Source organism: Myotis daubentonii, chromosome 18, assembly GCF_963259705.1.
Source record: "Myotis daubentonii chromosome 18, mMyoDau2.1, whole genome shotgun sequence".
NCBI lineage: Eukaryota > Metazoa > Chordata > Mammalia > Chiroptera > Vespertilionidae > Myotis > Myotis daubentonii.
The window spans coordinates 4,955,711-4,972,201 of NC_081857.1; the positions used below are offsets into that span (position 1 = coordinate 4,955,711).

Sequence of the window (16,491 nt, forward strand, 5' to 3'; positions counted from 1 at the left end):
AGTTTCAGATCCATGATCGCCAGATACAAGCAGTCACACCTCATTGCAGCAAGTGCTACCATAGAGGTAGGGTCGTGGGGCTAAGGATCAGTCTCTCACCCACAGAGGGCTGAGGGCTTGTCTTTTTTGGGGGGACCATTACAAGACAGGGATTCAGACAGCATGATGAGAACAAGAAGCTAGAACCTCAGAATGAAGCTGAAAGGTAGGCTTTGGTGGAGGCATTTAGCACCCCAAAGAGACGCTCACATCGACTGGAGCATTCAGTACATCTGCATTAGCACTTACCACCGCTATGCAGTCTACATGCTTCGTGAGGCTGTTTACAAGCATTAACGTCTGTTTCTCCTCACGCCATTTCCCCTCCCTGCCCTTCTTAACCCCAACTGGTCTGTCTTTTTCAACTACAAATTCAAATACTTCATGCCCTGGTCAAGTTATTACTTTTATTTTTGTGCCTATGGCTTGCTTCAGGGGGCTTCTGCATATTTAACAGATGATTCACTCGGCCAGGACACAGATACAGCTTCTCCTTGGAACACACCCCTCGAAGGCCCATAGCACTGGACATGCAGTTTTAAATGTAAAAAAAACAAAAACAAAAAACAAATTCTTAACTACCGTCTATCCCAGGAGAGATGTTTAATCCACTTTTGTAAGTTAGCTCATCTCAACAACTAACTGCCAAGGACCACACTAAGGTAGCGAAATGAGCAAGGAGCCTCAGTTAACTACATTTTGGGCGCTGAATCAAAGCCGAGAGTCATCGGGGTGTGTTTGTAATAACCCAGGCAGAGACGCAGTGAAATGAAATAGAAAACAATTGAAAGCAATGCCCAGACCTCAACTCCTGACAGGTTTGGTTGGTGGTAGGTGAAGCCATTTGTGATTTTTCAGATATAGAGAAGGACCTGTGAGAAATTTAATAAAACAACATTTTCATTTTTCTGCTTTTTCCCCAGGATCTTTGGTGCTACGCATTTCTATCAGATAGAAGTAAAAGTGGTGTAGGTGGGAGTCAGTCCTTTTCTCTTAGCAGTTGCTATGATGGAAAGAGAAAAGGTCTTCAATGCCTTTGAATAGTTCTCATCTATCACCGTTTGAAGTGCTAGAAGTGTTTCCGTAGGTTGGTATTTCTCCGAGTCTCCTGCTCATCTTCACCATATTTTTATAGACTTTTCCCTGCTAACCCTTTCTGCCAGGGCTTGACCTTGAACAGCTGTCCTAAGGCTTCCTCTGTGGCTGAAAGCAGGGTCATGTGCAGCAGGGACCACAGAACCCACTGAAGGAGACTGAGCTGATATCCTGGAGGCCTTCCTGGAAGTGCAGGCCCAGGTGAAACCTGCTCAGAGCTCTCCATCCAATACTGCTGCACACCCCTTCCCTTAATAGCTTCCAGTTTGCCTGTTGTACTTGCTGGTTTAAAAAACATGACAAAATCTCAACCAAGCTGGTTTGACTCAGTGGATAGAGTGTCAGCTTTTGGACTGAAAAGTCCCGGGTTCGATTCTGGTTAAGGGCACATGCCCAGGTTGTGGACTCAATCCCCAGTAGGGGGCGTGCAGGAGGCAGCCGATCAATGATTCTCTCTCACCATTGATGTTTCTATCTCTCTCTCCCTCTCCCTTCCTCTCTGAAATCAATAAAAATATTTTTTAAAAAGATGATAAAACCTTGAGGACCCTGAGCTAGATCACCTTACCTTCCTGATTAAGAGTTGAAAGTAGTGGGTACAATCACCTTTCTTAGTGCTGGAGGACAGCCGCAGGCCTAAGGCACTGACGAGTCTAGTGTTGTTGGGAACACGCGTTACCTGGCAACGTCCCGTTCACATAGCCGTTGACCGTGTACATGACGGATGATGACCGGCTCCCGCTCTTGCTTTCATCAAACACAGCAAACATGAGCACCTGCTGCCTGTCAAACATCTTCTGACTCCCATCCTCAGTGAGGGTGCCTGGGAAAGAAAAGACGTGCTTGTCAATAGCATCCCAGGTAGAAAACTCTCATTTGCTGTTCCTAGGTGGCAGAGCTGAAGGCAAGCAACCAATCTTAGTGATGTCAACTCAGAGAAATTCTTGTTTTAAAAATGGCATCTTGCCCTGGCTGGTGCAGCTCAGTTGTTGGGCGTCATCCATGCACCGAAAGGTGGCTGGTTTGATTCCCGTCAGTGCACATGCCTGGGTTGCAAGCTCAATCCCCAGTAGGGGACGTGCAGGAGGCAACTGATTAATGTTAAGCTCTCACACTGATGTTTCTCTCTCCCTCCTCTCTCTTCCTCTTTCTCTAATAATCTATGAAAATAAAAAAATAAAAATAAATAGCATCTTTATCAATTAATGATGATTAGGGGCTTATGAAAATCTTGCTGCCATATTAAACATTTTCTCTGGCGCATCATAGCCTTGAGGAATGGGGCTTTGAAGATAAATTTGACTTGACATAGAGAGGAAACATTTGGTGACTGTCAAGATTTTGGCAAAAGTATCATTTCCTCCTGTGTCGGTAGACGAACACACAGGTACCAGATCTTGGTTGGTGAAAGCCCAGCTCTCCAAGTTTCGTCCAGCCACCTTGCTGTTCATGGAATGGTTCACCAGAGAACTGGATGAGAAGGTTAAGGTGAATTCTCATATAAAGACAAAATGCAACTGAAAGTAGAATGAAAGAAGAGCTTTTTATAAGTTTTGATTTTTTTGTGTGCCATCCCAGTATCCTCTGTATGCCAGGCAAGGATCACATGTATTTGTGTAGTGAATAAATGATTAGCAATTGGTGTAGGGATGGCATGTGTGTCTGTGCAGACGGCGAGCTCATCCCATTATTTCCCACAGTGCAGTTCATGTGATCATTTGTTTTCATGAAAGATGAGCTGAATTCTTTTCAGGTAAAATGAAAATCCAAGCTGGCTCCTCAGAGGCCTAGACGATGAAATTTCTTATAAAAGTCAGTTGAGTGTCTTTGCAACCTGCTGCCCAAAGTGCTCCACTGTTTATAAGAAAGGAAACTAGAGTTTTGTGTGTTTGGAGACCAAATTACCAACCCAAACCTCAGACACGTTAGGCAAAGCTCTTCCCCAGTGCTGTCAGCAGAGGGCAGGCTGCTGTGCGCTTGCAGGAAGACTTGGCCTTGAGGTAAACATGCAGACCACACAGGCGTGGCCTCAGAACCAACTCCCAGACAGGGATTTACTCAGAAAGGCTCCAGGCCTGAGATGGAGGAGGGGTTGGAAGGACCAGAGGAGGACTCCAGACCCTCCGATGTCAATGTCCATCAGTGGTCTGCTTCCCACCCTCCTCCCTCTGCTCGATTTGCTGAGAGGTTCCCGGATCCCCCGCACTCCCGCAAGCCTTTCCAGTATAGTACTCCTCACCACTCCAACAGCTTTGCTATTGTTGATTTGTTTTTTTACCTTTCTTACAAATAAGCAGAGGCCCAATCAGCCCAGAGTTGAAGTCCTGTATCAGATTTTCATGGGAGTAGTAGATGTACGTGAGGCATGGCGGGTCATCCTGGGTGGGCCCACTGTCCTCACTGATGGTCCACTCGTAGGTATATTCGTGGCCGGGAGCTACGGCATCATCCAGCTTCTCTGCAGGGAACGTGTGGTCAGGGTAGGAGGCACCTGGAGAAGCAAAGGTCATGAAAACACCTGGGCAGTGCGTGAGGCTCGCCGTGCCATCACTCTCAAGCTGGAGGAACAGAAGGCCCCTATAGCGGTAGCTGTGCCTTTCCACAGCAAGCCTCCGTTGTTTGAAAAGATTCACATAGCATCCACGTCCATGTCTAGGTAATTAGGAAGGCTTTGAGTCCATGTGATCTGACGTGAATAAGAAAGGTTACTAGTACATTATTTAAGGCGTAGGAAGTTAATTTTCCAGGGTCTCTAAATAATTATTATTCAAACATAATCAGAAAATTGAATCATCTCTGATCAGGGAATCATTTCATAATATGAGGATGGATTATATCTTTTCTGTGGTGCTTGATGAGACATCTTCCATTTAACCTCCTGTTAGCATGGGATGTAGCTATATGCCGAGCTGTTTATATATTGTTCCTGTTTTTTTTGTGGTTTTTTTTTAAAGTTTTTCTTTTCTTCTTTCCAACTACTGCCACCCTCAACCCTTATCTCTTTGTCACATCTCCACCATCTGGTTATCCTAAGTCCTTCCCCAGAGTCTTAGAGTCTGGCTCCCATAGGCAGTCTAGTTGTCCTTAGAGTATGAAATGTGTCTACCCCAGCTGCGGGCAAACTATGGCCCGCAGGCCCGCAGGCTGGATCCGGCCCGTTTGAAATGAATAAAACTATTGAAAAAAAAGACCGTACCCTTTTATGTAATGATGTTTACTTTGAATTTATATTAGTTCACACAAACACTCCATCCATGCTTTTGTTCCGGCCCTCCGGTCCAGTTTAAGAACCCATTGTGGCCTTTGAGTCAAAAAGTTTGCCCACCCCTGGTACCCTCTGAAATGTAGATGTCTTGCTTTGGTCCTTTGTGTACCCAAACACCCACCATTAACACTTTGATGACTACTCATTTTTCTCTGCTGGTGGGAGAGGGGGAGGATGTAGAAATTGGTCTTCCTTATTGAAGAGAGGGAATTGAGATTCTGAAGATTAAAAGAATTGCAGAGGGTTGGGTGTGGCTTTCAACCACAGAAGGAAGATGGGGCTAGAGACGGAGCGAGTGGGGTCAGGAAAGGGAGAGGTCAGCGTCATAGATAGCCAAGTGGGCTGGGCAGCTTCCCCTGTTTGAGGCATTCCTCATTTGATTGGGTGAAAGTTTCACTATGACCAACTGGTATCAGAATGTCCCTTTGGGGTACAGTTATCTTTGGTACAAGAGCTTGATAAATTCCTTGAGGTGGAAAGTGAGACCCTCAGAGTGCAGATGTGGGCAGATAATTGGGTAAAAAAAACAACCCTAAAATGTTTTCTAGGATGGGGTAAAGGGCCAGTGGAAACTACTCTTACTGAAGTGACTGTGCTCTTTGAAAACAAAAATGCTTTATTGTTTTTCCTACCCTTTCCCTGTTTCTTTTCTTCTCCTCTTTATTCCTCCCTGCCTTTCACCATCTTTCTTGAGTTATAAACTATATACAATAAAAGGCACCAATTCTAAGTATATCTGTTGAGGTTTGACAAATGTGTTCAGTCCTGTAGACAATCAAGGTACAAGACATCTCTACACTCCAAAACTTCTGCCTCCTGTGCCATTCCTGGCCAATGCTGTCCCCACCCTCTGGGCCCAGATAACCACTGATTTGCTTTCTGTCACTGAGTTTTGTTTTCCAATAATGTAATAAAAATGGAATAATACATTATGTATACCCCCTTGTGCTTGATTGGTGTTGGTATGATTTATCTTTTCTATCCTGTATTGTTTTACCTATCTTGTCTTTAATTTAAAGTGTATTGCTTGAGTTCAGCATACAATTGGGTGTTGCTTTTTATCCAGCCTTACCATCTGTCTCTTAGTTGTATTGTTCTTCCCATTTGTTTTTAATATAATTATTTATATGCTTGGGTATTTGTCCATCTGGTCTTTGTTCCTTCTCTTCTTTCTTGATTTTTCTTGGGTTGAATATTTTTTTATTTCTCACCCAAGGATATGTTTTTATTGATTTTACAGAGAGAGGAAGGGAGGGAGTAAAAGAGGGAAAGAGAGGGAGAGAGAGAGAGATGTGAGAGAGAAATATTGATCCATTGCCTCCCATACATGTCCCAACTGAGGCTAGAACCTGAAACCTAGGTATGTGCCCTGACCTGTAATCAAACCCACAACCTTTTTAGTGTACAGAGGACACTCCAACCAGTTGAGCCACCCAACCAGGGCTGGATTGAGTATTTTTTATAATTCCTGATTATCTCCACTATTGGCTTGTTAGCCTTGCTTTGTTTCCCACTCTGTAGACAGAATGATTCCTTAAAATCCCAGATCCTACTTTGTCATGCTCCTGCTTAAAATCCTGACAATGATCTATTCTTACTTCTCTCTCCATTCTATTATGTGTGACTCTTTCCCCCGTACATTGTGTATCACTCCCTCGGGCCCCTTTGGTTCCCTGGACTGGTACACAATGCTCCCTCCTCCCTCAGATCTTTGCAGACAATATTCCCTCTGCCCAGGCTGCTCTTCTTCCCTTCCGGCCTTGGATAAGTGTGTGCTCATGCTTGATGTCAACCTAACTGCAAGCTTATTGCTTCCCTGATCTCTCACTGTGCTATGCACATTTTTATTTTACAACGCATGTCACGATTTTTAATTGAATATGTGTGATATTCCATGATTAATTTCATTTTATCCTTCTCGATAACAATTATTTGCCTCCTGCACATGTGACCCGAGCGAGGTCCTCTAAGGCAGGTGCTGGGTTGCATTTGTCTTAGAATCTCTGGTGCCTGTCGCAGTACCTGGCACGGACAAGAGCTCGATGACTGTTTATTGAACTCTTAGGATTTAAGGCCCGCAGCTAGAACCAAGGTCATCAAGTCACTCATGGGTTTCATTAGAACTGCATGGTGTTAAAACAAGTTCAATGCCAACATTAACAACATGGAGATATTATATAAGAATCTGGACTGCTGGTTTCTCTTAACAACAAAACCAACAAAACCTGGACATCTGGTGACACTGACCTAACTCCTGCATGGAATTGGCCTGGTCCTGAATCCTGATGACCCTTCAGATAGGACACAGAGCTCAGATCAACAGTGCCTACTGGACCTATTTCTCATTGAGTTACCCTCCTGACGACCAGAATATCTGAGCTTGTGACCCTTGCACTAGTACAAAGCTTCACTGGGATTTTGTTGTATCTTTCCTTTTTCCCAAAAGACACTATGACATTGATAACCAATCTGTACTGTCGACTGAACTTTCGCTCTGTTGATAAGAAGCGTTTGAGTGTTAAAATATCAGGGGCTGAGAAATGTTAAAAGCTCAAATGACTTCTGGTGAGTAGTAATATCATTTCAGTCTCAATCAAACAGGGGAAAAAAGCATTTATGTGGAAAAGCCTCTGCTGATAAACAGGAAGGACTATCTCTGGAAAGTTGCAAAATAGCTCTTGTAGCAAAGCACCCACAGGGCTGATAAGGGAAGCCGCCCTCTCAGGGTGGACTTGTCTATTGACTGGAACACATGTGGCGAGTTGTCCACAGGGTCCATCTCGAACCCAGCTGCCAGCCCTTAGTCAGTGCCTCATGCCTCGTGGCCTCACGAGGTTAAGAAAGAATATTTCTGGACGCGATGCATCCAGTGTTTTAACTGTTAAAACAGCACAGGGAATGCCTATAGTAGAAAATGGAATTCTTTTCATTGCCTTCACGAGCTCTCAAAAAGACAAAACGTGGTATTCTGTGTAGGGTGAGAGAGAACGTTTGAACTTCTTCCTCTCTTTCTTTGGATAAAGGCATGCTCATTCTTCAGATATCAGCTTCAATGTCAGCTTACTCATTCCCTGATCTCTGATTATATATCTCACAATATAGATGTGTACATGTCTGTATATCATCTGTGATTATGATGTGAGTATATATACACATAGCAGCATTATATATTATCTACACTAATAAAAGACAAATATGCTAATTGACTGTACCTTTGCTATGCCCCCAAGTCACGCCCACCAGCCAATCAGAGCAACTATATGCAAATTAACCCAACCAAGATGGCGGCCGGCAACCAGGCAGCTGGAGCAAGCAGGAGGCTTGGTTGCCCCGATGATGGAGGAAGCCAAGCTTCCTGCAGGCCCTGGCCAGCTCTGAGCTCCACTCAAGGCAACAAAGTTTCAATTATAAAAGATAAACAAACCCCAGATACCTGTTTCCAGCCAGCCTACACTGGGAGCTTGGGTGGCTTGGGTGCTTGGCCAGCCTGCAAACAGCCATCAGCCCCTCACCCAGGCTGGCCAAGCACCCCAGGGGGGACCCCCACCCTGAAGGGGCTGTGGCCAGCCTGAAAACGGCCCTCAGCCCCTCACCCAGGCTGGCTAGGCACCCCAGCAGGGACCCCCACACTAAAGGGGCTGTAGCCAGCCTGCAAACAGCCATCAGCCCCTCACCCAGGCTGGCCAGGCACCCCAGCGGGAACTCCCACCTTGAAGAGGCTGTAGCCAGCCTGCAAACAGCCATCAGTCCCTCACCCAGGCTGGCCACACCCTCATGGGGTAAGGGTCCCCGCTGGGGGGCTTGGCCAGCCTGAAAATGGCCATCAGCCCCTCACACAGGCTGGCCAGGCACCCCAGCAGGACCCCCACCCTGATTTGGGACACCCTTCAGGGCAAACCAGCTGGCCCCCACCCATGCACCAGGCCTCTATCCTATATAATAAAAGGGTAATATGCAAATTGACCCTAACAGCAGAATGACTGGGAATGACTGGTCACTATGACAAACACTGACCACCAGGGGGCAGACGCTCAATGCAGGAGCTGCCCCCTGGTGGTCAGTGTGCTTCCATAGGGGGAGCTCTGCTCAGCCACAAGCCAGGCTGATGGCTGCCAGTACAGCGGTGGTGGCGGGAGCCTCTTCCGCCTCCTCAGCAGTGTTAAGGATGTCTGACTACAGCTTAGGCCTGGGCTCCTGGGCTGCCAGAGGGTTGTCTGACTGCCAGCTTAGTCCCAATTTCCTGGGGAGCGGGCCTAAGCCAGCCGGTGGTTCTCTCCCAAGGGGTCCCAGACTGTGAGAGGGCACAGGCCAGGCTGAGGGACGCCCCCCCATCGCTCCCTGAGTGCACAAATTTTTGTGCACTGGGCCTCTAGTATATATAGAAAACAGCATTCATCATGATTTTAGTTAAATATTTGTGAGATTATATGATTAATGGTACTTCCTCCTGCTTAATTTAAGAGAAAGCCCAGGCATTTTGGGGTCAGAACTGTAACTTTTGGTTGTACCACCTGCTAACTGCATGAACTTAGGAGAGTTTCTTAGCCTCCCTTTTAGCCTCAGTTTTATCATTCATTATTACATAATATAATCTTTGTTCTAGCAATAATATTATTATTTTTGACGGGCATGAAGACCAGAAAATATAGGCAAAATGTCTAGCAGCTAGATGTGTGGCTGCCTGTGGTAATACACCTCAGTATTTGGGTTATTTTCTTTCCCAGCTATTTTACAATTGATATGGCCTCTTTCTTTATGTTTTACTTCTGATAAGATGTCTCTCAAGTGCTCTTGTGTTTTCTTAACACATGTGAGAAAGATTAAAGGTGTTGATATATTTATTCTAAAGAAGGTAAAAACTGGTAATAAGATCAGGTAATTACCCACAATCACCAGTAAAATTAATAAATTTCAGAGCAAGGGAAAAATAACACATAGACTCCACTTTCTAATCCAGTTCTCAGGTCCTCAATTTAGTTCGGTACTCATCATCATCATCATCATTACCACCATCACCACCATCATCATCATCACCATCACCACTACCACCACAATCATTATCATCATCACCATCACCATCATAACCATCACCACCACCATCACCACCATCACCACCATCACCACCATCACCACAATCATCACCATCACCACCACCATCATCACCATCACCACCACCATCATAACCATCACCACCACCACCACCACCATCACCACCACCATCATCACCATCACCACCATCATCATCACCATCACCATCATCACCACCATCATCATCATAACTATCACCACCACCACCATCACCATCACCACCACCATCATCACCATCACCATCATCACCACCATCATCATCATAACTATCACCACCACCACCATCACCATCACCACCACCATCATCACCATCACCACCACCATCATCACCATCACCATCATCAGCACCATCATCATCATAACCATCACCACCACCATCACCATCACCACCACCTTCATCACCACCATCATCATCATAACCATCACCACCACCACCATCATCATCATCATCACCACCACCATCATCACCACCATTTATGTTCTAGGCTCTGTGTCAGACACCAGGACACAAATCTAAAGAAGACAGCCTGAGACCTTGAAGGATTCATAGCTAATCGTGGGGTACATGCTGGCACCCTCGTTGCTAAAAGTTTCACCTCTAGAATTCTTCCAGGGCCACTTCAGGGGAGACGCCACCTTAGAACACATTGTTCATATGTAATGAGAACCAACCAATATAAATATCTAAGAGTCACCTAAGAGGCTGTTACATGTGCTAGCCATAGCAGCATGACTGATTTCCAAATGACAGCAAACTTATTTTTAAATGATCAGGGTTTCATATCCAGGTTTATTGGAACACATAGTGGTTTATAAATGTTCATCTAGTTGACCAAAGTAAATGACTGAGAATTTCATATTCATATATTAGTTAAATATAAGATAAACTTTAAATAATTGAATGAATGATTCACTCAAAGGTGAATTTTGGGCATCTAGACCCAAGTAGTGAACAGTACGGATTTATACATGGAGTAATTATACTGAATGAGGGTTACTAGTGAAATAGTTTGGGGGTAATTTTATCAATGCTTTTCTTCTTTTCACTTCAAAGTATTTTACTTTATCTTTAATCTAGAACAAAGCAGGCATATTTTATCTTTGAGTTTGCAAACTACATGAGGTGTAAAATAAAAACAGCTATCTTGGGGGAAGCATTTATGAAACGTATTTTTGGGAAAACTAATTTTAACTTTGCAATCAAAATAAGTGAAAAGTCTTAACTGAAAAGAAGAGGAATGGCCAGGAAAGACCATTGTGCCAAAGCACAAAAAGTCCTTGTTCAGCTTCTCGCTGGACTCAATTCTTTACACAAGGGTGGCCCTTCACTGTATATTTACTCAGTTCTGCTCACTTCCTGCTCAGTCCTTAGTCAGCGTGGCAATTTGTTTACTCTTGTCATGATGAACTAGCTATTTGCCAAAGGGCTCTCAGTATTTTTTTTCCAAGTGTAAAATGGGGTGTACCCGTTTGGGAAAGTGAAGTTACATAAAGAGCCCCTTTGGTCGTCCATTTGGATGCTCAGTCATGACATCCGCCTTGTTATTTTTTTGAACAGCTCTTTTCCTCTCCATTTAGTAAACCGGGTGAATGCTTCAGTGTGTCTTTGAAGATTCAGAAGGTGCTTTTTATTTTATTTTATTATTTAAATATAGTTTTATTGATTTCAGAGAGGAAGGGAGAGAGAGAGAGAGAGAAACATCCATGATGAGAATCATTGACCAGCTGCCTCCTGCATGCCCCCTACTGGCGATCAAGCCTGCAAACCGGGCGTGTGCCCTTGATCGGAGTCAAACCTGGGACGCTTCAGTCCACAGGCTGATGCGCTATCCACTGAGCAAACCAGCTAAGGCCAGAAGGTGCCCTTAGAACAGCGGTTCTCAATCTGTGGGTCGCGACCCCTTTGGGGGTAGAATGACCCTTTCACAGGGGTCGCCTAAGATCATCGGAAAACACATATATAATTACATATTGTTTTTGTGATTAATCACTATGCTTTAATTATGTTCCATTTGTGACAATGAAAATATATCCTGCATATCAAATATTTACATTACGATTCATAACAGAAGCAAAATTACAGTTATGAAGTAGCAATGAAAATAATTTTATGGTTGGGGGTCACCACAACATGAGGAACTGTATTAAAGGGTTGCGGCATTAGGAAGGTTGAGAACCACTGCCATAGAAGCTTTTATCGAGGCAAAGGGAAAACTGGATGCTGATGTTTCTAACGAGCCTGGCCCAGTGCACAGCACGTGCAGCTCTCTGCTGAAGGGGAGTCCACATGTTTGAGATTGATGAGAATTGCTATATTAGCCATTATGGTTTGTTTCAGGTACTTATATACTCAGAGAAGTGTCTGGATTAGGCCAAAATATTCAGATAAAAAGTGAAAAATGTAATTGCTTATATTATGTCAAACATTGGAACATTTTGGAAAAACCTAGAAGACTGTTTTCATATAGAGAATTTGGCAACACTTAAATGCAAAAAACAATCCCTGGTGGAAATTTTATTTTTCAATTTTTTATTCACAGTGCTGGGTTACCAGCAGAAAGTGGAATATTATAGTATTTTGTACTATAGTACTTATAATGCAACTCCCACATTTAAAATAAGAATATAAATAAAGTAAAAGGATAAGATTCACTCTGAAACAAACTCTTAGAGGTAATTGCACAAAGAATTTCAAAGGTCTTCGTGAGTAACAAAATGTGCTCAAAGGTGCAGCATTACAATCAGTCACCAAACGCTAGTCAGAGAATTGCTGAAGTTTTAGCCTCAAGTCAAAAATCTTTTAGTGACAGCCCTAGCCAGTTTGGCTCAATGTATAGAGCGTCGGCCTGCAGACAGAAGGGCCCTGGGTTTGATTCTGGTCAAGGGCACATGCCCGGGTTGCAGGCTCGATCCCCAGTAGGGGGTGTGCAGGAGGCAGCCCATCAATGATTCTCTCTCATCATTGATGTTTCAATCTTTCTCTCCCTCTTCCTTCCTCTCTGAAATCAATAAAAAAATATATTTTTTAAAAAGAGAAAAAACTCTTTTAGTGACAGAAAGTTTTAAAATACTTAGGAACAGTTGTGATTGTGCTTTAAAACACACTCCTGTTTAGTACATCTCTAAAGGAAATGATCTTGTAAGCATTTTACAAATCATGGCTTGTCCATCCTGCTCTCTCAGGGGTTACTCATCCCTCCCTGCATGCTACTGGGGTGCTCTCATGCACATCTGGAGAGAGGGGGCCACTGGGACCAGTTGGGTAACACCAAGCTACAACTTAGCCTTTATGTCAGATGCTACCAATTCATGGATGACAGGCCAGGGTGAGACGAGCACACCTTTCCTGTCCAGCACCCAGACTTCCGGCCAAGAATTCAAATGACAGCCACGGCAAGAAGGCCCAGAAACAAGGCTCCCGGGCAACTCTGGTTACAAAATGATGTACAAAACGCCTGCATGCAGTGGTTCTCAACCTTCTGGCCCTTTAAATACAGTTCCTCATGTTGTGACCCAACCATAAAATTATTTTCGTTGCTACTTCATAACTGTAATGTTGCTACTGTGATGAATCGTAATGTAAATATCTGATATGCAGGATGGTCTTAGGCTACCCCTGTGAAAGGGTCGTTTGACCGCCAAAGGGGTCGCGGCCCACAGGTTGAGAACCGCTGCCTGCATGAAAGCTCAGGGTCTTCACCTGCAGGTCATACCACAGGCAGATAACACAGCTGTTGTTTAGAGTCTGTTGACTCAGCCTGCGCACAGTTCTAACACCTGTGAATGTCTGTAAGCTCTCACAGCGGACTGGAAGGAATGGCTTAGAGAGGGACTCAAATTTTGCTTCTTATCCTCTGTTTTATTATTTTATTTATTTTTTATTCTTTATTGTTGAAAGTCTCATCTATGTCCCCCTTTTCCCCTATTGTCCTCTCCCAGCCTGCCCCTGCTCCTGGCCTCCAGGAGAGCATTATGCTAAGCGAAATAAGCCAGTCAGAGAAGATAAGTATCACATGATCTCACTCATATGTGGAATCTAATGACCAACATAAGCTGATGAACAAAAATAGATCCAGAGACATAAACGCCTCGAACAGACCATCAGCCGCTGTTTTAGAAAGGCCTGGGGAAGTATACCATTTAGAAAGATTCATACCCAAAGCAATGAAAAGAAAACACCTTAGACCAGTGGTTGGCAAACTGCGGCTCATGAGCCACATGCGGCTCTTTGGCCCCTTGAGTGTGGCTCTTCAACAAAATACCGACTTCTGCCCATGGGCCACGAAGTTTCAATCGCACTGTGCGTGCGCGCCCGCACGTGGTATTTTGTGGAAGAGCCACACTCAAGGGGCCAAAGAGCCGCATGTGGCTCGCGAACCGCAGTTTGCTGACCACTGTTTAGACACTTGAAGAAAACCTCAAACTACCTGCAAACTGCAATTATTCAAAATGTGCTCGGGATAGCTGAGGTTTTCTGGGGAAGTTTAGTTCATTTTGGCGTCTGAATTCGATGGGAGCCTTTTATTTCATTCGGGTAGATGACGCTATCTGAGGCCAAGGCCTTGGTTCAATCTAAGCCTCTGGGAACAAAATGCAATGCCCGCATATGAATAGCCATGGACGAGCCCCGCGACAGCAGCTGGCTGTGTTGTGCGCCCACCGTGCCTGGGCCTTTACTTTGATTCTGACTAATCCTTGCGACAACCTCAGAGGGAAGGAGTTATATTTTATAGATATGAAACTGAGGGTTTGTGGTAAAGGACATTGCCAACGTTTACTTAGGGTTCCAAGCGAGGCCATCCTGGCGCTAAAGCCAGCACTCTTCCCGTGGCTGTCCTTCCCTTCCAGCTGATGAGAGCAGGTTTCAAACCCCGGGTGGGGCTCCAGGATTAGTTCCCAGATAAGAAGATTGTTCTCGAGGTTGCTTCGGTTCTGGTTAGATCAAGCAGCCACCAGGACAAAGACTGAGTCCTCTCTTAAGCCTTTTACTCGTCTCAACCTCCCAGCATCCATCTCTCAAACATCTGCCTCTGAGATAAAGAAACCCGGATTCTCATGGAGCTGGCTCAGCGGGTAGCTCCTCTCCACCCCTGAAACAATCGTTCAAACCAGAGCAGGTGGCTCAGGGGGGTGAGCGTCAGACGTGAGGAAGATGTTTTATTTTAGGGAAGAGGACACAACAAAATGCGACTTGCCTTTTGCCAGGAAGGACACTCTTTCTCTATTGGCTGGATTTGCATCTCATTCCTAAGGCAAGATGTGACTTTCCCACCAAACTGTCTTTACTTTCTGAGAGACTTGGCACCAGGGGCAATGATCAGGTGACCAGCGGAAGTGGTGGGCGCATGTTAAACCTCTGCTCACGAATGGCTGCTGGCCGCGGCGGGTGGTAGGGACAAATAAACAGAAAGGAAGAGGGACGGTGTTGCAAGGTTTGTTTCCCGTGCAAACAGCCCAGCTTGGAATACAAAGTCCACAGCGCGTACCTCCTCCCACGTCTAAAACGGGACCTCCATGGGACATCCTGAGGGCTCTCCCTGCTGGCACCAGGGCGCTGAGTTCCTGACACTGTCGTCTGGGAGCCTCACATGTAGGTTAAGGGGCTGTTCTATGACATCATGTGACTTGGGGGACACAGGAGAGACTCCTCCTCATGCTACCTCACCCAGAGTCCTGCCAAATTGGCTCTTTAAGGTGCCTGAAATTTCACAGTTCATGCTTCATTGTTTTCCCTCAAACCAAAGAGTATGTGCTCACGCACATGTCCCCAGGGAGGGTAGTTCATTGACCTGTTAGCAGTCACGTATCCCTTAGTAGAAATGAGTTTGACAATAATTTGCACTATAATAATAAATGTAAAAGTCACTTTCTAATCCATAACTTGTCATCTAAATGTTAAATTATTTGGACACATTTAAAAAATTTTAATTGAGATATTGACATAATTTGAACAAATTTTGACTGAATAATCACCTTTACCATCATAGATAATATTTATCAAGTGTTTATTATATGCTAGGTGTTGTGCTAAGATTTCATGACAACAAACCTATATGAAGTCATGCCCTGGACAGTGTGCTCAGTGGTTAGAGTGTCAGCCTGCACACCAAAGGGTCGTGGGTTTGATTCCTGGTCAAGGGCGTGTACCTGGGTTGTGGGTTCCCTCCCACCTCCAGTCGGGGCATGTGTAAGAGGCAACCAATGGATGGGTGTCCCTTTCTCTCTTTCTCCTTCCTCCCTTTCACTCTCTCTGAAGAAGCAATAGGAAAATATCCCTGAGTGAGGATTAACAACAACCAAAAAAGAAGTCTTGATTATTATTCCCATTTTACAGATGAGAAAGATGAGGCACAAAGAAGTTACGTAACTTTCCCAAAATCACTCAGTTAGTGTCTGAGGCAGTCTAGCTCCAGACCCTGCCCTGTGAACCACTCTCCTCCTCAATTACTCTCTTTAAACGTATGGTGGTTGGAACATATGGGAGAAAGAAGATTTGTGAATTGAGAAAGGTCTAAAGTTATATTTGCATTATGATACTAACATCTATTACAATATGGACACAATTTCTTATATCAGTTCCTAGCAGAACTCTATTCTGCTTATTGTGGTCTGAACATAAGCATAATGGAAATAATCAGAACAATATCAACAACAGGTGATATTCACTTTTATCTCCATCAACCTCATGATCTTCACTGTCACTGTCATCATCATCATCGTTGACATCTTTTACTGAGCGTTTACCAGGTTCCCGGAACCATGTTTATTTTGTATAATACCTAAACAATCCCATCTAATCCTCAAAGCAATCTTAGGAGAAGGTATAACCATTCCCACTTCACAGATGAGAAAACTGAGGTTCAGGGATGCTAAGATCATTTAGCCAGAAACATACAGTGGAATTTGAACCTAAGCCTGCCTTCAAAGCTTATGTTCTCAACTACTTCATTATGTCCAAAAGTTTAACGTTACTTAAGTGTCATCTGTGTTCCAGGCTAGTCCTA

The 16,491-nt window shown here is 44.4% G+C and overlaps 1 protein-coding gene across 1 annotated transcript in view; it reads right to left on the bottom strand.

The window, feature by feature from the left end:
- F5 (coagulation factor V) overlaps window positions 1–16,491 on the bottom strand; it is a 62,092-nt gene that overhangs the window by 36,501 nt on the left and 9,100 nt on the right. The window contains exons 4-5 of the mRNA XM_059675491.1: window positions 3,413–3,625; window positions 1,814–1,957 (exon numbers count right to left, since the gene is read on the bottom strand). Of these exons, the coding sequence (XP_059531474.1) occupies window positions 1,814–1,957; window positions 3,413–3,625 (357 nt within the window). The remainder of the gene's footprint in view (window positions 1–1,813; window positions 1,958–3,412; window positions 3,626–16,491) is intronic.